The sequence below is a fragment of the Prionailurus viverrinus genome, chromosome C2, assembly GCF_022837055.1.
Source record: "Prionailurus viverrinus isolate Anna chromosome C2, UM_Priviv_1.0, whole genome shotgun sequence".
Lineage (NCBI taxonomy): Eukaryota > Metazoa > Chordata > Mammalia > Carnivora > Felidae > Prionailurus > Prionailurus viverrinus.
In genome coordinates, this window is record NC_062569.1 from 14,429,115 (window position 1) to 14,453,784 (window position 24,670).

Here is a 24,670-nt window from a genome sequence, read left to right on the forward strand (position 1 = left end):
TTTCTTATACGAGGAATATTCCTTTTGTATTGAAGAGTTGAATGTGTATTGTCAACTAAGAAAACTGGGCTTTTACACAGTTTGTAAGCAGGGCATGTATCTCCTTGCAATGTGGCTAAGCAGGTTTACTTACATTTAAAATTTAGAGGGTTGAGATTTTATACTGGTGCTAAGAAGATTGTGTTGGTAGTGAGTATATTGGAGGTGCTTGGTAAATGTCTAATGAAGATGATGGTGATTATGATATTAAAAAATGTTACTCAAAATGGCAGCAGGCAGTCATTAGACTAGATGATTAAAAGATGACTTTGATCAGCAACATGTTAGAGTATGGAGTAAGTTCTCCTGAACCTGTTTCCTCACATGGAAAATGTGGTTACCCAGTTTGCCAAGTTGGTGTGATAACATGGGAGAAATGCTCAACCATCATTATTTTGTTTCACCTATTTTATTTTTTTAGGGTTCTCATTTGGGATGCTTTAGTGTTGTACCTCAGTGTTCAAATAGTTTTATAATTTCTTTATATGTGAAAAAAAAATATGTGTGTGTGTGTGTGTGTGTGTGTGTGTGTCTATGTCATTTAAAGCAAAACTTAACTAACTTCACACTCCTGGTTGGGGGTGTGGGAGGCGAAGTCTGACTATATAATCTCAAAAATAATCTAGATAAATGACGGTTAGTTGGAACTCTGCTAAAGACTTGTGGATGACAACTTGCCTCTTCCAGTCTCACTTAAGTGATGATTTAAATAATTCTGTACAAGTAGAATTAAAAATAAATTTTTAACACACTTTGAAGACTATAGCACTTTAATATTTACTGTAAAGTGACTGTCATTGCTTTGTTATCCACAAGAGGGAGAGCTTACACTTAGTAATTTAGACTTTTTTTTTTTTTTAATCTGTTTTTAATTCATATGACTTTAAGGGCAAAAAGACTTAGATGTATGTTAAAGTTGGCAACCTAGTTTTTAGTTTAACCTAGTTTATAAGCAGTCTTCATTGAATTGGAAAATGTATATTAGACACTGCTTTAACACTTGTTATAATTATCTATCTTTTATTTTACATGCTTAGCTAGTTTGAATGATTAAATGTGAACGTTATTCTAGGATCCAAACACAGTCTTGGGTATTTGCTTTGCTTTTCTCCAAGTCAGGTACTGATTTACCATCTCATGACAATAATTAAACACTATTTTTAAACTGTATATTCATATCATGACTGTCTGCATGAATTAGCACATGTAGCACTTACACTTACTGCTATGTAATGTGAGTAACTCTTTGGAAAGCATACTGAATGCCCAGAATTGCAACAAGGAACCAACAACCCTTCACACTTAAGACAGGTTCCTATGTGAAACATTCACTGTAGCATACATCTCAGATGTTTACTGGTGAAGTAAAGTGGTTAACTAATTTTTGTGAAGCAATTATTTCACACTTACCAAAAACCTGCAAAAAGCCTGTGATTTTTAATAGACTGCTGTTTGACAAATCACGTTTACAATAGATTAAAACATGCAGATTTTTTCCAAAAGCAGTATAAAGTGTATTCTGCTTCTGTTGAAAGAATTGTGGTTGGTTGGAGTGGAATAGAAAGAAATATCTTGACAAAAAAGGTATGTAACCTTACATTCCATATAATTGTTTTTTAGTAGATCTGTTCCTTCGTAATTAGAATAGGAGGTTAGATGTAGATACCAAGATATTATCCCTCGGTTTAAAGGTTTTTGTTTACAGCTAGATAAAAATTGAAGCATAAAATAACATTTTCTAATTTGGTACTTGTTATTAAACTTACAACAATATCTTTAAAAGGCAATAATGGTCATTTGAATACTTTGAGATCAGTTCTTATACTTAATATTTTACATATTCTTGTATAGCATAGTAAGAATATGTATTGAAGATTTCAGTTTAGTTGGCAATTAAAAACCTAAGAAAGAAAATCATGAATATCCACATAATGTTTAATGGAAGAATGAAACTTTTACAGATTAGGTTTAAAATAGCTAATTTGTAACTGCTCAGATAATTGACATAAAATACTTTTAATTATGAAAATGAGAGGCATTTGTGAAGTCTTTAAATTCTGGTTCATATAATCCTCTCTCTCTCTAGCTTCTTTTCCCTTACCAGGAAATCATCTGGCTCTTCCTGTCTTGTGCTGTCATGTCACATTGGTTTAGAACCAACAATATGAGACAGCCCAGTCAAACATAAAAGAATGGAATGCATGAAACCTAAATTTTATTTTAATGTGGGTTTGGGGATACACATTTCAATTCACAACGTCAAAACCGAATAATCAAGAGATAAATACAAATTAAAACTCTATACATGAATAAATGTCACTATTTTTCTGTATCAGATTTGCAAATGAAGAAAATACTCCTTACTCTAAAAGTATGATAATAACACCACTGCACATTATGGGCTATAATAAAAACCTCAATTCTGAGAACTATAAGAAACTTGGTGATAATACTTCTTTTTTGGTAAATACCCTTCTGTTTAATACAGTTCAGTTAATGGCTAGAAACTAGGTCAATATTATTATTGAATAAGATCTTTTCACTTGTTCTAATGCCCTAATTGTATTTCAATTATTTAATGAGGAAGTTTTGTTTAATTTATATCATCTCAAAACTAGAGCAGGAATGCTCATTTCTATTTTAAAGTCACAACTTTCTGTCCGTAAGGAACATAACCATTAACTTTTTTTTTTTTAAACTTGCATTTCAGCGACAATATGCAAAATGCATACTGGGAACTGAAGAGAGAGATGTCTAATTTACATTTGGTGACTCAAGTACAAGCTGAACTACTAAGAAAACTGAAAACCCCAACTACAGTCAAGAAAGGCAAGTTAATGTTTGCTGGAAACCACTGATTCCAGCCAAACAGCTTGAAGAGCAACTGGCTATCGTTTCTTATCGAAATCTCATCAGATGATTTTGATAAGCCAGAGTATATATAGTATGTTCACAGCCTACCTATTCTCTGCTTTGGCTTCATTCTCATACTGGTCAACTTCACACATAAAGGTGTTGCTGATGTGTTTTTTCTTCCGTACTGTATTCTTTTCCCCTTGTGGCTTTTTTTTCTCAGCCAAGTGTTGCTTATGTGTATAAGGCTGAGGTGTTAAGTTTGCTCTAGTTGACCTTTTACCACAACTCCTCCTTATATTTAAAAAAAAGACATCAAGACATCAAAAGCTATTTTTCATTCCAGTGCCACAGAATATATCAAAGACCTAGCCCTTTAAATTAGTTTTGAAAAAAAAACTTTGATGCATAATTTGTTTTCATTTGGTAAACTTAATTTTTCTTCCCATAAAGGATAGACCGTTTAGAATGGAAACTGTTTGTGATCCCACTATCTCTTTCAATGAAACAAAAAATTTTCATTGATTTGCTTTTCATATTAACTGTTTGGCTGACTAAACTTTTGAGTTTTGGGCCTAACCTAGTAGTTAGTGGCTACTTTACAAAAGCTCTTTGCATATCTCAGAGAAAAATCAGTGCATGTGTGCCTTTTATTACATAATAGTTTTATTTCTGAAAAGCTGTATAATGTAAATTTGCCCAAAAGTTTATTTTGAAGGAATTGAGATGTGACTTTTCGTAAAAAAAAATAATCACCAGCACCTAAAGTTATATGCACCTTGGACTGGCCCTAAAGAGGGCACAAGAGAAATGTATTTTATAAATCTGCTCAGGAGTGTTAACTAGTAGGGAAAAAGGAAAACTAAAGTCAAAATCCCTTTTAGTTCCTAGAGAGTTATTTACGAATCAGGCAAATTAATATCGTGCTCTGCCAGGCTCCAACTTAGTTTATGGTTCATTTTACCCTGGAGTTTTCCAATGGCCAGGGTTACCTATGAGGCAACTGTGTGTTGATTGGTAGAGGTAAAATTTCTCTTAAAAGGAACACAGAATAATTTTATAGGGAGTTTTCAGTGAGGCTGTTTATATAACAAATATAGTCTCCAAAGGATAAGAAAGGAAAAATGCTCTTTCCACATTTGGAAATGGCTCATTCTTGCGTCCCTTCTGAGCCGGTGAAGGATAATCTTGTGGTGTATCGAACTGAAAGTTCTCTGGCAGGCTCAAGGCCACAGCTCGTCACTGCAGAACTCCGCGCTTTGATGAGTAGAGACAGACTAGATCATCTTTTTTCCTGACCTCCATATCACCCTTGTCCAGAAGTTGAGCACTGTTACTTCTAGGTCTTCTCCACTCCTTCCCCTCTTCCCAAGAAAAAAGGCAATGAGCTCATTTTATAATATGGTTCAGTTTCTTCTAAAATGATAGATTCAAGCCCAAGTTATAATTCTTAGCATTTTGCCCTAGTAGGTTGAATTGGAAGGGGAGGAAAACCTTAGACTACCGTTATGTTGGCTAAGACTAGCTAAATAATCGCTTCAGTTTATTTTCTAAGCCATTACGTGTGTACTAAACTCATTTTTTCTCTTGACTTATTACTGTGACCACAGCAGAAATGTGTGTTTATAAGAAACAGAATTATTTTATAAATTCTATTCAAACTGTTTTATCCTTAAGAGCCTTTGAATGTATATTAAATAACTTACTTTGGGCCTCACCAATTCAAAATATAATCATTGCAGAAGAAATTTATTTTGAAGCACCTATGGAAAAAAGATTTGAATAAGCAAAGGAATATTATATTTAAGAACAGCTTTCTTGGTTTCCATGGACACTTAAACAGTAGGCAGGCTTTCTCTAGTCACAATACAATTCTTCACCTTTATTAATGGTCCTATGATATAGGCAGGACAGGAATACCATGTCCATTTTGCAGACGAGAGAAGTGACACTTGGAAGCACAAAAAGTGGCTGAACCTAAAGTCACAATGTCAGTAAATAAGTGATCCAGGATTAGAACTCGATCATTTGTCATCTGTCTCAAATCATAGTGCCCCAGTGATCATATTAACTTGGAAATATTATTTCCAGTTCTAGATTCAGCCAAATTAGGATCACAAATGCCTTGACAACTGACCTTTAGCCTGTGCTTTCTTTTTAGCCTGTGCCCCAATAGGATGCATGGAAGACCTTGGGAAAGACAGCACAAAACTGCACTTGGCGAATTTTACTGCAACATACAAAAGACATTCCCCCCTGTCACCAAATGGCAAAACTCTTTGCCACACCACATCTTCCCCTTTATCAGGAGATATGAAGGTTTTATCAGAGAAAGCAATTCTCCAATCATGGACAGATAATGAGCGATCCATTCTTCATGATGGTACTAACTTTCAGGAACACAACTCTTACGGCAGAAATTCTCTGGAAGATAATTCTTGGGTATTCCCAAGCCCTCCTAAATCAAGTGAGACAGCATTTGGGGAAACTAAAAATAAAACTTTGCCTTTATCCAACCTGCCACCACTGCATTACTTGGATCAACATAATCAAAACTGCCTTTATAAGAATTAATTCTGAAGAGATTTCAGGATTTGGTCATGAGGTTACTGTTATCTCCTTCAGTGGCTCTCAAGAAATTACCTAACTGAAAGCAGATTTTGAATAAACTTGCAGAGTTCTTCAGTATATACATTTGCACATACTGTTCTCCACATCATGTATCAATTTTCCAGTATGAAAGAGCACCCTCCAGCTCCATGTTCTAAGAATCAGATGTAAGCTACTAAATAATAAACTTAAGGTGTTTCAAAGAAACGATTCTACCTTTGATAGTAATTGTAAATAACTGCCTCTCATGTAAAGGATGGAATTAAAATTTTTTAGGACATGGTTTTATATAGCATGTGAAATGCCTAAATATCTGTTCATAAAAATAAGAGGCCATGAATATGTGAGAAAAATTGTAAGTTGCTTTAATTTGCATAAAAGACAAATGGCAAAGTGAATAGGTTCTATTTGTAGTGACCTTAAAGATGAAAATTATAGTTGAATAATATAGGTTATTCCATCTGCATATGCTATTGTGTTTCAAAGTTTAAGACTCAGTAACATTGTGATTAAAAAATGGTTTCAAGACTTGAAATAACCTGCTCATTGAAACCAACTTTGTCCCATACGTCCTTCAAATCCTAACTGAAAAAAGTGATGAAATAGTTGAAAACCTATGTGGTGTGTGAACTATTTTAATACCTCATTATCCAATTAGAAGTAGAAAGAGCATCACACAGGTTGCAGTCTAATCTGTGCCTTCAGTGGTCCATAATAAAAAGCTAAATATGTAACCGGATAAAGTCATTTTCTTCAAAGGGTCTATACCTGCTTGTTATGTACAGCGACTTATAAATTGTTACTTTGTTTTGAAATGTAAGAGTGACTTTTGATTAACCACATTAAGAATTTTAGTTCTGTAAACCAAATTCTGTGCTGTATTGATATAGTCTGATCACTGAATGTCCCCAAACTTTTTGATTCTAAGTGGCCTATCATTTATCAACAAAGATATAACAAGGATGGCTTCACATGGAAATCTGTCTAAATTCTTTCAGGGTGGTGGTATTAACATTGTAATATAATGTATTAGTTGGCTTATACATCTTTTGCCTCAGATAAACTGTTTCATGTAGGAGACCTTTATCCTTTTTGATAGACAGTTTCAAATATCTTGAACTCAAAAGAATATCTCAGATCTCTTCTATATTAACTGAATAGCATACATACATAAACAGTGTTCACTGGTCACAGATATTTTTGTCTTTCTATTATCTTACTCACTTATTCAGGCTTGTCTGTGATTAATGGAATTGGTGTCAGATGCTGGAATTTATTCTGACCAATGAACACAGCTGACTCCAGGGAGTACAATCTCCTGCCAAGTAATAGAACAAAACCCAATATGCATAAAACAAATACAAGACTCCAGGCTTTAGCTAAAGGAAGCAACTACCTGTGTAATAACAAAGCAGCAGAAACTATTTCTCATGTGGCTGCATAGGCTGTATATTATATCTCATCTCTAACGTAGCTTACTGGTTTGCCTTTTGTAAAACCAAGGTTGGAAACTTTCCTTTGTAAAGAAGTCGTATGAGATAATGGCTTGATTAATGTTTTGAATAATGCCAAGAAATTGTTTAATTAAAATAAATTATTTTTGTTTGAAATTGAAGTGAACGTGAAATATTGTCCTTGCCTATATATTCCAGGGTCAGGTACTAATTATCAGTTGTTAATTTGATTCACGTTACAGGCATTTATCTTGTTAAACAGACTTCTTTTGAGTGGAAAAAAATGTTCTTCCATCTGAACAACAGGGTAGCTGTCAAACAGGTATGCCAGAAATCCGAGGTTGATGTTCTTTACAGTTTAAAGTGCTAAATAAATGATGGGTAAGACTTGAACCAAAAAATTTACCCAGCCATAAATTTTAAAACATACACTTTATGATCATCTCCGTTCTATGGAAGATTCAAAGAGAAATGAGAAGGGCCCATCTGTAGTTTATTATCTACTTAAGATGGAAAATTTTATGTCAACTTCTTTCATACCACTTGAAACTTGCTCCAAAGGGCTTCCCTCGAAAATTTCCTTGATCTTCATATTTTTATGATAACTCAGTTTACATTTACATAGAATGAAGACAGGTAGCAACAAAAAGACACTTACTCCCTCCTCTTCATCTCCTATGAGCAAAAATAAAATTTGTATCTTCTCTAATAGGAAACTGAGGTTCTGCCAAAATGGAACCTAATTCCTACATAGAGCAGGGACATACCTATGGGGAAAATGAGAAAACCAAGTAAGTAGGGAAGAGTTCAAACTTCAAAAACTAAGACTGAATTGTAAGAAAACAGTAATGATCTAATCCAGAAAGGACTTGGGTCAAGGTGGACAATTCAGGGGAAGAAAATCTGTGCATTCTTAACAATAATACCAGCCAGCGATATGAATGAGCAAGCAGAACAACTGAGGCAGCTGTACTCGTGGGCGAAGCAGACCAGTGTGCTGGCTAGGCCTGGATATTCTGATAGCTGTAATCAATGGTACAGTTCCTGACAGGGAGGAACACATTTATATAACCTACTGTCCAGCGCCTATGGGGAAAGTGACATCTACATAAATGAATTTCCCACATAAAATTGAAGGTGGTTTCTCTGATTCTCATCCAAATTATAAATTAGCCACAGGTTATATATTTCACTAGCTTCCTAAAGTAACTATTTGCTTTTTCTTCATTTGCATCATTTAAAACCAAGAATTAAGGTCCTGTGCTCTAGCAAATGTACAATACCAAAAGACCAACAGAAGCATATAGGCCTGTTTACCCCTATGATTTGTGATCTCTAGGTTTCTATATTTGCTTTGCTTTGGTCTGTTCTAGTAATCTTCCTTTTGATCTGTGGCCTGGGAAAATGTGGTTTCTTTGGGTTTCAAATAAGAGTAAAATAGTTCTTTGAGCGATTGTCTTAAGTAAAGTATAGAATTTGAACATTGGTTCTTCAGGGTCCTATCTGCTTAAAACTAAGTCCTTTAAAAAAAATCTCAGCTCTATTTCATGGGACTGGGGCCAAAGTTAAATCTTGTCCTAGTAGGCAGTACTTTCTATTTGTGATTTTAATGAGAACTATGTAAGTATATATAAATTTTACTTACTTGGAAACTGGTTGCAGTGGCTACAGTGAACGGAGTTCATGGAAGAAAAAAGAGCAACTTTTAATATAAAAGTTCAACCTGGGACCAAATTACTGCACTCAGACAGTTGTTTTAGACTAGCTCCTGAAATCATTAAATTATTTTCAGTAGCCAAACAGGTCAAGGATAATAATTCAACTTTAGGAAATTTTCCATCAAATATTAAGTAAAATTAATTCATGTATAAGTACTTCTTCATCTATGTTTCCAAATAATCCTTTACTACTACTACTAACAATAACCCTGGCACTGTCCTGCACACTCTACTTACCTTCAGTAACCCTCACAATGAGAATTACTTCCCTGGTTGAATAACTAGTAAGTGACATAACCAGGAAGGATTCTGGTTTGTAACTATTCTGCTATACCGCCTCGTTATTAACACCTTTGACAGCTCCTGCTTTCCTTTGGTTACTTCTGGTCTCTGTGATTAGCCACTGGAAGGGAGTAATATCAAGTCTATACAGAACCCTAAAAATCACTGTTAGATTATCACTGTTAGTGGAAAAACTTAACAAAAAAATCCATAATGACCAGGCAGACCATATCCCAGTTCATTTTTTTACTCCTCCCATCCCATTTGATAAATTTAACTTTGAAATTAAAAAAAAATCTTTATTTCAGATAATATTTCCATCATTTAGGATAAAGCAAACACTTCCTTGAGTCCAGTATTTCAGGGGATAATGATTTCCATGAATATCAGAGCTCTTGAGTATCGCTGAATATTTGCCTACATGCTTGTGGGAAGCTTCTGTAGCCTTTTCTTGGTAGGAATTCCAGTTTTTCTGAATTCTTCCCTTTCCTTCAGGTATTCCATTTTGCATTCTTCATAAAAGGCTGGATCATTATAACTAAAAAAAGGAAATGAATATCTCCTTTTAAAATGAGGTTTCGCAAGCATTTAATGTAAGCTTACTTTAAATAATATTCAGACATTTCATCAGGTATAATCTTTAGGAACAGATTTTAAGAAATGGTCATAAATACAGTGTAAACATTAGGTTATCAAACTCGTTCATTTTTGAAAGGCACCGTCCCGGGACAGAGCAATGAGAAGCACAGTACCCATCCTCAGAAGGCCATGGTGTTCGGAGCACATGAGTAAAGGCTGTGCCACAAGCATACAAAGTGCCGTGCCAGAGCGCAAAGGTGAGGAAAACCTGATGCACGAAGAACTGCAAGTAAGTTAGTGTCCTTGCAGCAGATCATGCACATAAGAGACAGGGCCTGGGATGAAGCCAGACTGGGCAAAGGCCGCATCACGAAGGTCATTTTATGCCATACCAAGAAGTTGAAGTCTATCCTGAAGGCGGTGGGCCACTATTAACAGAAGAACTTGAAGATCAGTTTTGTGTCTTAGATCACTCTGACAGCATGTGACAGGCAAAAAGGGGGCAGCAAGGTTAGAGGCAGGATGCCTGTAAGGTAAGTAAACTGTTCAACTAATCTAGCCAAGGATGATGAGGGAGGGCCCTAAGCTAAAGGAGGAGCAGTTGTGATGAAAAGGACGAAATGGATCTGGGGGAGATTTAGGAAATAAAATCAACAGGAAATAACCATTTAGAGTTAGGAGACAAGGAAAATTCTAAACTCTAGACACACGATGTAGAAGGAAAAGGAGGGGAGTTCAGTTTTGGAGCTGAAGAAAGTAGCAAAGAAATGTCATGACCTAAGGAAGTAACCAAAGTCATGGGTGCAAACAGCTTTTGCAGACCTAAGCATGAGAAGAGAACGGGGGGCCCACTTTCTAAAGGATTCAGTTCAAGAAGATAAGGATGAGAAGAAGTAAGAGATGTTGGGGGAACAGTAAAGAGCGTAAGAGAAGCCAGGTAGAAGAGAGTTTTAAGGGGCTTCTGGAGAGGGAGGTCAAGTGAAAGCAAAAGGACTGAAACGCTAGTCACTGGATCTGGCTACCATGAATCCACTAGAACCTTTAGGAGAAGCAGTCTCAGTGGAAGGGGGCAGAAGTCAGACAGCAGTTTACTGAAGAATGAATGAAGACGCGGGTAGAAATAAAAGCAACCACTTATGTTTCAAGATGTCGCTACAACGAGAGGAGAGAGGGCGGTGGTTGGTTACCTTCATTTCGTGGAATGTCAACAGTAAATAAAGCAGAGCACTTTCTTATTCAAAGATGAAGAAACACAGTGTGTTGAAAATTGAGGTCAAGTAAAATCCTTTACTCCATTTAGCAAATGTCATAACCCTCTTTTGTTTCCTTCACTGCTTTTCTCTCTTCTAAAGAGATGCAGCCTCCTCCAACCCCTCCCAGCCCCTTCCCCAGAACAGACTAGAACCTCTTATTTTTTCCTATTTCCAGGGGGTAAAAGGAAGGATATTTAAATAATATTAAGATAACAAAAGCTAACAAATACAATAAAAAAAGGAGCTACCACTGATTGACTCCCCACTATGTGCCAGGCACTGTTGTAGTGAATTTACATACAGTTCCTCACAATCACTGCACCAGGAATAATTTCCTGTCTTCTATGAGGAACCTGCCCAAGGCTGTACCACTAGCTAAGCTCTGGCTGGTCCAGAAGGTCAGCCCCACTGCCCTCTCCACAGCCCGCGCTCCTGCCCCTCTGCTCTAGTGATGCCCATCTGGGAGAGAGGGATAATACGGCAAATTAAGAACAAGTTATTATGACAAACTGAGGTGTAAAAATTCTTTAATATATAAAAAAAGCATTCAACAAATCCAGTCACAAAGAAGTTTAACCAGTTCATCGATCCATCACGCATCTCTTAGGAGCATGAGGAACAAAACTGGAAGAAAAGTAAGTCATAGAAGGAACTCTTAACCCTCTATGATGAAGTGCTTAGTGCAGGTCCTGGCCCATAAATAAGGGTGTGTTTCCTCGTCTATAAATGCAGACATTCGTTTAACTTCCCAAGTCTCCTACCTACAGAATTTTTTTTTAAGTTTATAAATTTTAAATTTCTGTGTACATTATTTGCTATCAATGAAAACAGGGGCACCTGGGTGGCTCAGTCCATTAAGCGTCCCATCCGGTCATGACCTCGCAGTTCGTGAGTTCGAACCCCACATCGAGCTCTGAACTGATGGTGCAGAGCCTGCTTGGGATTCTCTGTGCCCCTCCCCTCCCCACATTCTTCCTCTCTCTCAAAATAAATAAACATTAAAAAAAAAATAATTGATTCAGATAATCACTACTTTTTATCTAATTCCCTAATAAGGAAGTATCAAACCATGCGGACCTATATGTTTCACAGGCTAGAGGAGCACAGTTAGAGAAGGAAATATAAGGGATAACCAAAACCACGACCTCACAGCTATCAATGAACAATACGAAAGTATTCTGCAATACTGTGAATAATGTAGATAATGAAATGCGTGGGGAGATACGGCAGAAAGCACTTGCATGCAAAGAACCTGCAAAGTTTTCCTTTAATATTCAACTAAATGTCAGTGAATGTATTTAAGACTTATTTTTAAATTGATTAATCTCAAAAATCAAAATTTACCTTTGTATCCTTCATTTGATGTAGTGCAACTTTCCTAGGAATTAAATTATATTAATCCCCCAAATCACCAGGCCGACAAATCATCTAATTCAGTACATTTTCATTAGAGGAGACAAATATAAACCCATCTGTAATATATTCTATAGATCAACTGTTCACGAAAAGGAATTTGGTAAGTCATGTGAAAAATCCTGTATTTTTGTTCGCGGATCTCATATTTTTAATCAGACACAATGTTGACACATAACTTGACAAGACCTTTCCTAAATACGTTGCTTAGTATGTAACAAACTGAAATCTCAGACTCAGCTAACAATACCAAAGATGTGATGGGGCTAGTAAAGGACCTATTACATGTAATGAGTTAAATAACACACTCTTACCTACTACATACGTCACACACATACACACACAGAGAAGCATAAACAATGGGGTGATGACTTACTGAGCAGTTAGACATTCTTTCAATGCAGAATTTTCTTTTCGGCATTTTACTACCATAAGGATTCCAGAGTCCTTGCAACATTTGGTAAAATCTGAAAAAATGTGGAAAGAACAAAACAGCCTGCAGTTACATCAACACAATTTTCAACAGCTCTAAAATATTCATCCACTTAACATCCGTTACCTAGATTGTGCCTGGCACACGGCACACCCTCCACAAAAGACACACACATGAATAAAAGGCAGAACCGGACGAGTGCCGTTAACTCTGCAAGAATAAAGAAGGAACTCTGAAAGGGGGGAGAGAGGACCTCTGAGGAGGCGTCATGGAGAGAGAAGGGACGGAGAGAATAAGGGAGATTTCTAACAGAAATAGGGGATCTTTCACAAGAAATGAGTAAGGAGGGTAAAAGGGAAGCCGTTTCCAGACACGGGCATCTGGCGTCTAGTTTCGCGTGTCTTCGATGGCGTCAAGGCACCCCCTTTAAGACAAAGCTGCCACGGTGCCTTGACTTCTGATGACAGAACTCCCACTCCATTCCCAAGGCAACTCTTAGACGCCCCTGAAAATTCAAACGGCTTTCTGTCAAATTTCCATTGTAGCAGTTTGCCTTTTAGATTGTACTGGTCCCTTGGTATCCTGCCTTCTCAGCACTGCCAACCCAGAAGAGCCTGGTGCCATAATCCGGTTTGCTTTGGGTCGGACTCGGTCCGACCTCCCTCCTGCCACAGGACCACGTGCCGTGCCGCAGCTACTCCTGACTATCCTGGTCCTTCCGCCTGTCCACCGGCTGCTCTAGTTTCAGCTCTGCCATCTCCAACCTGCTGCAAGTAACCAACCATGTCAGACTTAAATACGAGATCATCCTCACAAAGAAGCTGTAGGTAAAACAGTGTTTTCTGAGTATCTTTTATAACCCCTTTACTGCAAAGTTAGCAAGAATGCTCTCTTTTCTTGAGCTATGCCTTACCCTCCTAGTGCCTAAAGAATAGAATTTATAATGATCTCAAAGCAAGCAGGTAATTCAGGCGTCTCCATGAAGACACATAATATGTAATAAAATATTTTCAAGCCGCAAGCAAACTGGAAATAACTGAGATTTATGAAATGTATAAAAAAAACTCACGAGAGGGGCTGTGCTGGGATAAGAGTCCCAGAACACAGACATTTGTATCTACGCGAAGCGTCACAGCACGCTCTGAAGGATATGTGGCAGGATAGGAACAATGACAAGAGATGCAGGAAATGACTTTAATTCAAATAGTTTCATGTGTGCGATCCCATGAAACTGTGGGTGACACGCAGTGACACTCCACATCAAAGACACACACGATTAGCTTCCTTTAGCTGCTTGTTCTCTACCCTTGGCAATCCCACCGGTGGCCTTCTGGCTCCTGAACCCAGCCAGGTATCGTGTTTATTTCAACTACAAATATTCTTGTTCCTCTCTGTGCACATGAGCTGAGCTCATGAGCCACATCAGACCAAGGGAATTTCCTTTGTGCTCTCTGACTAAAGACTCCCTACAACTCAAAAGGCAAACCAGACTCACAATCAGCTCATTATTAGTGGTGAACCTGAGGGGTGGCTACATGGCTATCAAAAAGTTCATTAACTTCCACTCTGGAATGTCATTAGCATCCCTACATGTAAATTCTCTACTCACATTATGATACTAAGATCTACCTTTCTATAAGTAACGGTTATGATTCCAGATAAGAACTAAGACCTGGGAAATCCTCAAAGGGAATGTATGTACACAGAAGTGACTAAATCTGGGTAAGGGATTCTTGAAGGGAATTGCCATGCTCCATGGTGAAGAACCATGAGCTTATTCCTCTCCATCACCCAACCTTGGTATAAAGGCACTAGACCAGCCCAGTTCATGCTTCTGGATAATGTCTAGAAGAAATATCATTAGCATCCTGAATTTGCCTAATGAAAATATGCTAGCTGATCAAAACCCTCCTTTTCTGGAAAACACAAACACAATGGCTATTAAAAAGCCCACTTTCTGGGTTATAACAGACCCAATACTTTTACATTTGATAGATTCAAAACAGAATACTTAGACACTGTATTGTTTTCAGATGCATTTTCCCTAATATGAATAAAAATGTTCTTAGTAAGGAATTGATGCAAGATATCATTTATGTGTTCTGACCACAATAAAGACACAGTCTATATATTTTCACACTTGTCCAAATCTCTTCAGGAATAACTGTGACTGGCCTAAAGCCTCAAGCTGTTTGTGAGGTTTTTGTCACTTGTTTGGCAACAAGATTTTAATGAGGATCTTTCATACCGTATTAGCATACACTCATATAATAATGATGTTGCTAATCCTGCTAACTGAATGGTACTCTAAGACAATTTAAATTCTTTGTCTTTCAGTGTTATGTTAAATGTTACAAAGTTTGTATGCCTATATATAATTTAACATTAATTACCAGTAAAGATTATCAAAATAAAATTTCATTTATTTAAGTACATCTGTAGGAAATACAAATGAAAATCCGTAAACAGTAAGAACAGAGAGATTGCTAAAAAAGTTATTTCAAAATTTAAAGAAAGGTACTTTTAAAGATAACATTCCAGACTTTTTTCTTAAAAATGTCAAGAACATGGGGTGCCTGGGTGGCTCAGTCAATTCAGCGTCTGACTTCGGCTCAGGTCATAATCTGGTGGTTCATGAGTTCAAGCCCCACGTTGGGCTCTGTGCTGACAGTTCAGAGCCTGCAGCCTGCTTCAGATTCTGTGTCTCCCCCTCTTCCTCACTGCCACTCCCCCACTCAGAGACACTCTGTGTCTCTCTTAAAAATAAATATTAAAAAAGAATGTCAAGAACATGATATCTATTCTTCTCAAACTATTCCAAAAAATAGAAGAGGAAGGAAAACTTGTAAATTCATGATACAAAACCAGTATTACCCTGATGCCAAAACCAGAGAAAAAACACTACAAAAAAGGAAAACTACGGGCCAATATCTCTGATGAACATAGATGCAAAAATCCTGAAAATATATATATATATATATATAAGTAAACCAATTTCAACAATACATTTAAAAATGCACTACAATCAAGTGAGATTTATTCCAAAGATACAAGAGTGGGTCATTACTCACAAATCAATCAATGTGATTTTAATTAATTAATGTGACATTAACAAGACAAAGGGATCAAAAACCGTATGATCATCTCAACAGATGCAGAAAAAGCATGTGACAAAATGCAACATCTGTTTATAATAAAACCTCTCAACAAAGTAGGTTCAGAGGGATCACACCTCAACATACTAAGGTGACACATGAAAAACCCATGGCTAGCATCATACTCAATGGTGAAAAACTAAGAGCTCTTCCTCTACCATCAGGAAGAAGGCAAGGATGTCCAGTCTCACCGCTTTTTTTCAACACAGTACTGGAAGTCCTAGCTGTAGTAATCAGACAAGAAAAAGAAATAAAAGGCATCCAAATCAGGAAGGAAGAATAAAACGGTCACTATTTGCAGATGACATGATGTTATATATAGAAGACCCTAAATTCTCCACCAAAAAACTGTTAGAATTAATAAACTGATTCAGTAAACTTGCAGGATACAAAACTAACACATAGAAATTGGCTGGGTTTCTATTCACTGATAATGATTTAACAGAAAGAGAAATTAAAAGAATCCCACTTACAACTGCACCAAAAAGAACAAAATATTTAGGAATAAACTTAACCACGCAGGTGAAAGACTTGTAACCTGAAAATCATAAAACACTGATGAAAGAAACTGAAGACGACACAAACGAATGGAAAGATATCCCATGCTCATGAACTGGAAGAACAAATATTGTTATCATACCCATACTACACAAAGCAACCTACAGATTTCATGAAAACCCTGCCAAAATACCAACAGCATTTTTCACAGAATGAGAACAAATAACCTTACTACTGATACAGAACCACAAAAGAACCTGAACAGACAAAGCAATCTTGAGAAAGAATAACAAAGCTAGATCACAATTCCAGATTTAAAGATATGCTATAAAGCTTTAATAATCAAAACACTATGGTATGGGCAGAAAAACATAGATGAATTAAACAGAACAGAGAGCCCAGAAATAAATCCACACTTATACGGTCAATTAATCTTTGACAAAAGAGGCAAGAATATGCAATGGGAAAAAGACAGTCTCTTCGACAAATGATGCTGGGAAGACTGGACAGCTACATGCAAAAGGATGAAACTGGACCACTTTCTTACACCATACACAAAAATAAACTCAAAATGGATGACTAAAGACCTCAATGTGAGACCTCAAACCATAGAACTTCTAGAAGAAAACATCAGCAGTAATCTCTTTGACATCAGCCTTGGCAACATTGTTTTTAGATATCTCTCCTGAGGCAAAGGAGACAAAAGCAAAAATAAACTATTGGGACTACATCAAAATAAAAAGCTTTTGCACAGCAAAGGAGACCATGAACAGAATGAGAAGGCAACCTATTGAATGGGAGAAGATATTTGCAAAAATCTACTATTTAAAAGAAATTAAAAAGCTTAAGGGGAATACTCAAGATTTATTATCTCTATTTATTAGAATATAAATTAATGGCAATAAGATGTGATTCCAACAAAAAGCATTTAGTATGTAACACTTGGAACAGAGATGACTTCTACTTATGGAAAGCCAAAGGACAATGACACATAAATGACACATATGACCCTGTCCAGGGTCTACAATGGTTCCTGGAGATGTTCTGGGGAGGACTGTAGAATAGGAAGATTCGAAGCTCATGTTGTCCCACGGATACAACTAGATAACATTCACATCAGTATAAAAGACCCAGAAAATGTCCCCAAGACTGGCAGAACAAACCGCACACTGAAGTGTAGAGAAGAGCCCACCTCAAAGAGGGTAGGAAGTGTGAAGACACAGTCAGGAACTAAATGGACTTGTGGGACTGTCCATTGGAGGGAGGGATGCCAGGGTTATGGGAAGGGAAAAGAAACAAACTCTTACACTGGGGATCCCACATGGGAAAGAAAAATCCCCATAACATTTGGCTTTGAAAACCAAAGGGGTCAAATTTCATGAGTTCTTAGAATTAGCAGAGCTTAACACCAGGAATATTAAAAATCAGCAGGTTCAAGCTCTGGGAGAGCTGAGAGGGCAAGAGAAAACGGAGTCCCTCATCCTTAAAGAGACAGTACAACAAAGAGCCCTTAGAGATGCAGCATGGAAGCAGAAGTTTGAAAATTGGGGCATAGAGAAGGGAGAGTTATGTCACTCATCTCGGAGCCTGTCCTGGAGGGACACAGATGGCTGGGGGACTCCTCCAGGGACAAAGGAACTGGTAGAACCATTTCCCTCCCCCCATCACCTAAAATAAACACACGGCCACCTGTGAGAACGAGCCTGGCACACCACTGGCCACCTAACTCGCTACTAGTACGCCATCCCCCCTCCCGCTAGAGCAAGCTTCTGCAGAGCTGCTCCCTCCAAAGCTCTTGGCTGGAACCCATCCAAAGCAGTACCACAAGCTCCAACTGTGTAAGCAGCTGTGACAGGGGCCAGTACCACTCCAAAGGGACTCCTGTCCTGGGGAGAGGGGAAGATAACCACACACACTAGTCCAAATGCGACTCCAGCAGTGGGGTGGGGGCAGGCAGGAGTCTGACTGCAGGTCCCACCCACCCACCAAAAGATTCTCAGGGGCAACACAGGGAAAGCACCCTGCAGTTGGTGCTACTGTATCTCTGACAGACGCCTGTTCTGACTCAACTCAAGTCCAAGGTGGCCCCCGACTGGCCCATGAACACCACAGGGACCAAACCCTGTCCACAACAGGCAAAGAGAGCTACTGCAGACAAATGAACCGAAGGAAAAGGGGCCAAACCGTAACACCAGGGTGCACGCGACACACACAGGAGACACCCCTGAAGTGCCAGGTTGTGGTGAACAGGGGATGCCGCACTGCAGGGCACTACAGGACCTCCTATTCATTAGGCCATTACTTTCAAGAGCTGGAAACATAGCTGAGTTTCCTGACACACAGAAACAGAGTTAGACACACTGAGGACAAAGGAAAATGTCCCAAATGAAGGAACAAAATCACAGCAAGATACCTAAGGGAAATGGAGAAAAGTAACATGGCTGATAGAGAACTTAAAGTAATAAATCATGAAAATACTCACTGGACTTGAGAAAAGAGTAGAAGACCTCAGTAAGACCCTTAACAAAGAGACAGAAAACATAAAAAAGAATCATTCAGAGATGAAGACCTCAATAAATGAAATTAAAGATAAGAATAAATCATAGACTAAAGGAAGCAGAAGAGTAAATCAGTAACCTAGAGGACAGACTAATGGAAAGCAATCAAGCTGAGCAGGTTGAGAGAAAAAAAAAAAAAAAACAGAATGAAAAGAGACTTAGGGAATTCAGTGACACCATCAAATATAGTAACATCCACATTATAGGGATATCAGAAAGGTAAGTGAAAGAAAAGGGGGCAGAAAATATACTTGAAGAAGTAATAGCTGAAAATTTCCCAAATATGGGGAAGGAAACAAATCTAGGTTGAGGTCGCACAGAGTGCCCCCCCAACAAAATTGACCCAAGGAATTCTGCAACAAGACACAGAATAATTAAAATGGCAAGAAGCAGTAATGAAGAGAGAATTTTAAAAGCACCAAGAGAAAACAAAACAGTTACATACAAAGGCAACCCCATAAGGCTATCAGCTATTTTTTTAGCAGAAACTTTGCAGGCCAGAAGGGAGTGCCATGATATTCAAAGTGCTGAAAGGAAAAAAACCCTGCAGCCGAGATTACTCTATCCAGCAAAGCTATCATTCAGCAAAGAAGGAGAGATAAAGAGTTTCCCAAACAAAAGTTAAAGGAATTCATTACCACTAAACCAGCCATACAAGAAATATTAATGGGGACTCCTTGAGTGGAAAGAAAATACCATAAGCAGGAATAAGAAAAGTAGAGGGCACAGAAGCACCTGGGTGGCTCAGTTAGTTGAGCATCGGACTCTTGATTTCAGCTCAGATCATGAAGCCACGGTTGTAGGATTGAGCCCCACCATGTCATGCTCCATACTAAGCATGGAGCCTGCTTACAATTCTCATTCCCTATGTCCTTCTCCCTTGCTCATGTGCTCATTCTCTCTCTCTAAAAAAAAAAAAAAAAAAGTTAAAAAAGAAGGAAAAGAAAAGTAGAGAGCACAAAAGCAGTAAAAATACTGCTTTTTTTGTGAGTCAAGGGACTCACAAAATAAAAGGATGTAAAGTATGAAAGCATTTACCTAAATGTGGAGGGGAGAGGTATAAAGAATGAGTTCAAACTCAAGCAACCATAAACTTAATATAGCATATGTTAAGATGTTAGATACATCTTAATATAGCATATAGCAGAAGATGTTATACACAAGCCCCAAATCAAAAACCAGTATAAGGCAAAAAATAGAAAGGAATCTAAATATAATACTAAAGAAAGCCAAATAACCGTGAGAAAGCAAGGGAAGACTGGAACAAAGAACTACAAAAACAACCATAAAATAAGTAACAAAACAGCAATAAGTACATACCTATAAATAATTACTTTGAATGTAAGTGGACTAAAGGCTCCAAAGACAGAGGGTGATGGACTGGATAAAAAAAACAAGACCCATATACAAGACCCTTATTTCAGATCTAAAGACACATGCAAATTGAAAGTGAAGAAACAGAGAAGCATTTATCATGCAAATGGATGTGAAAGGAAGTCAGGGTAGCAATACTTCTATCAGACAAAATGGACATTAAACAAAGACTGTAATAAGAGACTAAAAAGGACATTAATCACAAAGGGGACAATTCAACAAGAAGATATAACAATTGTAAATATTCATGCACTTAACATGGGAAGACCCAAATACATAAAAGTTAATAATATAAAGGAATTAATCAATAGTAATACAATAATAGTAGGGGACTTTAATGCCCCACTTACTTCAATGGACAGATCATCCAAACAGAAAATCAACAAGGAAACAGTGGCTTTGAATGATAACATTAGACCAGGCAGGCCTAACAGATGTATTCAGAATACAGCAGAATACACATTCTTCTCAGGTGCACATGGAATATTCTCCAGAAGAGAGCAAATATTAGGCCACAAAACAAGTCTCAACAAATCCAAGAAGACTGAAGTCATACCATGTGTCTCTTCTGACTACAATGCTATGAAACTAGAAACAAACTTCAAGCAACAATCTGAAAAGAGTAGAGATAAATGGAGATTAAGTTGCATATTACTAAACAATGAATGGGTCAACCTAGAAATCAAGGAAGAATTCAAAAAAACGTATGGAGACAAATGAAAACCAACAGTTCAAAATCTTTAGAATGCAGCAAAAGTGGTTCTAAGAGGGAAGTTTGTAGCAATACGGGCCTAACTCAAGAAGCAAGAAAAATAAACAACTTGTTAATACATCTTAAGGAGCTAGAAAAAGAACAAAATCCAAAACCAGTAGAAGGAAAGATATAATAAAGATTAGAACACAAATAAATGAAATAGAAACTAAAACAAACAATAGAACAGATCAATGAAACCAGGAGGTGGTTCTTTGAAAAGAACTGATAAAACTTCAGCCAGATTCATCAAAAAAAAAAAAAAAAAAAGATCACTGGGGCACCTGGGTGGCTCAGTCAGTTAAGTGTCTGACTTCAATTCAGGTCATGATCTCGTAGTTCATGGGTTTGAGCCACGCACTGGGCTCTGTGCTGGTGTTGCAGAGTCTACGTGGGATTCTCTCTCTCCCCACCACCTCTCTCTCTGCCCCTTCCCCACCTGCGTGCTCTCTTGAAATTAATAAACTTAAAGAAAAATACTCAAATAAAATCAGAAAAGAGAAGAAATAACAACCAATACCACAGAAATACAAATAAGACAGTATTATGAAAAATTATATGGCAACAAACTGGACAACCTAGAAGAAATAGAGAAATTCCTAGTCATCTATAACCTACAAGGAAGAAATAGAAAATTTGAACAGACTGACTACCAGTAATGAAATGGAATCACTAATCAAAAAACTCCCAATAAATAAAAGTCCAGGACCATACAGCTTCATGGGTAAATTTTACCAAACATTTAAAGAAGAGTTAATACCTATTCTTCTCAAACTATTACAAAAAATGGAAAAGGAAAGAAAGCTTCCAAATTCATTCTGTGACGCCATCACCCTGATATCAAAACCAGATAAAGACACCACCCAAAAAAAAGGGAACTACAGGCCAATACCTCTGATGAACATAGATGCAAAAATGCTCAACAAAATATTAGTAAACTGAATCCAACAATACATTTAACAAATCACTCACCAGGATCAAGTGGGATTTATTCCTGAGATGTAAGGGTGGCTCAATATTTGCAAATCAATCAATGTGATACCTCACATCAATAGGAGAAAGGATAAAAACAATATGATCATCAATAGATGCAGAAAAAAGCATCTGGCAAAGTACAACATTCATTCATGACAACTCTCAACAAAGTAGATTTAGAGGAAATATACCTCAATATTATAAAGGCCATATATGAAAAACCTACAGCTAATTTATATATATATATTTTTTTAATGTTTATTTTTGAGAGAGAAAAACAGAGCACAAGTGGGGTTGGGGCAGAGAGAGGGGGAATCAGAAGCAGGCTCCAGGCCTGCTGTCAGCACACAGCCTGACACAGGGCTCAAACTCACAAACCATGAGATCACGGCCTGAGCCAAAGTTGGACACTTAACTGACTGAGCCACCCAGGCGTCCCAAGCTAACATCTTATTCACAGTGCAAAACTGACAGCTTTTCCCCTAAGATCAGGAACAAGACAAGGATGTCCACTCTCACCATTTTTATTCGACATAGTACTGGAAGTCCTATCTGCAGCAATCAGAAAAGAAAAAGGAATAAAAGGCATCCAAATCAGGAAGGAAGAAGTAAAACATTCACTATTTGCAGATGACATGATACTATATATAGAAAACCCTTAATACTCCCCCCAAAATCTTACTGGTAACTGAGTTCAGCAAGGTCACAGGATACAAAATCAATTTAAAGAAGTCTGTTGCATTTCTATACACTAATAATGAAGGAGCTAACAGAGCAAATAAGAAAACAATCCCATTTGCATCTGCACCAAAAACTATAAACCCTGAAAGGTATAAAACACTGATGAAAGAAACTGAAGACAGAAACAAATGGAAAGACATCCTATGCTCACAGATTGGGAAAACAAACATTGTTAAAATGTCTGTACTACCCAAAGCCATCTACAGATTTTACACAATCTCTGTGAAAATACCAACAGCATTTTTCACACAATCCTAAAATTTGTATGAAACCACAGAAGGCCCCAAACAACCAAAGCTATCTTGAAAAAGAAAACAAAACCATGTGCCACAATCCCAGATTTCAATTTATACTGCAAAGCCGTAGTAATCAAAACAGTATGGCTCTGGCATAAAAATAAACATACAGACCAAAGGAAGAGAATAGAGAGCCCAGAAATAAACCCACACTCATATGGTCAATTAACCTTTGACAAAGCTGGAAAGAATATGCAATAGGAAAACGACAGTCTCTTCCACAAATGGTGTCAGAAAAACCGTACAGCAAGATGCAAAAGAATGAAAATGAACCACTTTCTTACACCATACACAAAAATAAACTCAAAATGGATTAAAGACCTGAAACCATAAAAATCCTAGAAGACAGCACAGGCAGTAATTTCTCTCACACTGGTTGTAGCTATGTTTTTCTGGATATGCCTCCTGAGGCAAGGGAAATAAAAGCAAAAATAAACTACTGAGACTATATCAAAATAAAAAGCTTCTGCACAGGAAAGGAAACAATCAACAAAACTAAAAGACAACCTACTGAATGGGAAATGATATTTGCAAATGACCTATCCAATAAAGGGTTAGTATTCAAAATATATAAAGAACTTCTACAACTCAACACCAACAAAACCCAAATAATCTGATTTAAAAATGGGCAGAAGACACGAACAGACATTTCTCCAAAGAAGACATACAGATAGCCACAAGACACAAGAAAAGATACTCAGCATTACTCATCATCAGGAAAATGCAATCAAAACTACAATGAGATATCACTGACACCTGTCAGAATGGCTAAAATCAAAAACTAAAGAAACAACACGTTGACAAGGATGTGGACAAAAAGGAACCCTCGTGCACTGCTGGTAGGAATGCAAACTGGTGCAGGCACAGTAGAAAACAGTATGGAGGTTCCTTCGAAGATTAAAAACAGAAAGACCATATGATCCATTAGTTGTACTACTGGGTGTTTACCCAAAAACTACATAAACACTAATCAGAAGGGATACATGCCCCCCTATGCTTACTACAGCATGATGTACAATAACCAAATTATGGAAGCAGCCCAAGTGCCTGTGGATAACTAAACAGATAAAGAAGATGTGGTGTGTGTACGTACACACACACACACACACACACACACACACACACACACACACAGAGGAATATTATTCAGCCACAAAAAAGAATGAAATCTTGCCATTTGCAACAGCATGGATGAATCTAGAGAGTATATGCTATAGATTATAATGTTATACAAATAATATAATGAACAAAAAAGGTCAGAGAAAGAAAAATACCATATGAATTTGCTTGGATGTGGAATTTAAGAAACAAATTATCAAAGGTAAAGTGAGACAAACCAAAAAAACAGATTTTAACTCTAGAGAACAAACTGATGGTTATTGGCAGGGGGGGTGGGGGGGTGGGGGGGGGGGTGGGGGTTGCAAAACAAGTGAAGGGCATTAAGAGTACACTTATCTTGACAAGCACCGAGCAATGTACAGAACTGTTGCTTCACTGTATTGTACCCCTGACATCAATAGAACACCATGTGTTGTCTACATTGGAATTAAAATTGTTTAAATTAAAAAATAAATTATGTATAAAGCTGTAAAAAATAAGTAAGCAATAAATAAATAGATACATAAAATGGTTCTTAACTCATTTCTCCACTAGAAGAAACTGATTTCAGGAAGCCGTTTGTTTTGTTT

At 37.3% G+C, this 24,670-nt stretch overlaps 2 protein-coding genes and 1 long non-coding RNA gene across 5 annotated transcripts in view; 1 reads left to right on the plus strand and 2 right to left on the minus strand.

Moving 5' to 3' along the window:
* The window catches only part of AZI2 (5-azacytidine induced 2), a 37,690-nt gene extending 30,573 nt beyond the window's left edge, over nucleotides 1–7,117 (plus strand). For all 3 annotated transcript variants that reach the window (XM_047876546.1, XM_047876547.1, XM_047876545.1), the window contains 2 exons: nucleotides 2,750–2,868; nucleotides 5,054–7,117. In XM_047876546.1, the coding sequence (XP_047732502.1) occupies nucleotides 2,750–2,868; nucleotides 5,054–5,466 (532 nt within the window). In that variant the 3' untranslated portion in view covers nucleotides 5,467–7,117. The remainder of the gene's footprint in view (nucleotides 1–2,749; nucleotides 2,869–5,053) is intronic.
* Nucleotides 2,736–5,058, minus strand: LOC125175733 (uncharacterized). The gene is made up of 2 exons (XR_007155945.1): nucleotides 4,599–5,058; nucleotides 2,736–4,256 (listed from the first exon to the last, which is right to left on the minus strand). It is a non-coding gene; the product is annotated as an uncharacterized LOC125175733 (long non-coding RNA).
* A 2,117-nt stretch (nucleotides 7,118–9,234) lies between the features above and the next one.
* CMC1 (C-X9-C motif containing 1) overlaps nucleotides 9,235–24,670 on the minus strand; it is an 88,845-nt gene continuing 73,409 nt past the window's right edge. The window contains exons 3-4 of the mRNA XM_047876549.1: nucleotides 12,578–12,668; nucleotides 9,235–9,494 (exon numbers count right to left, since the gene is read on the minus strand). Of these exons, the coding sequence (XP_047732505.1) occupies nucleotides 9,374–9,494; nucleotides 12,578–12,668 (212 nt within the window). The 3' untranslated portion in view covers nucleotides 9,235–9,373. The remainder of the gene's footprint in view (nucleotides 9,495–12,577; nucleotides 12,669–24,670) is intronic.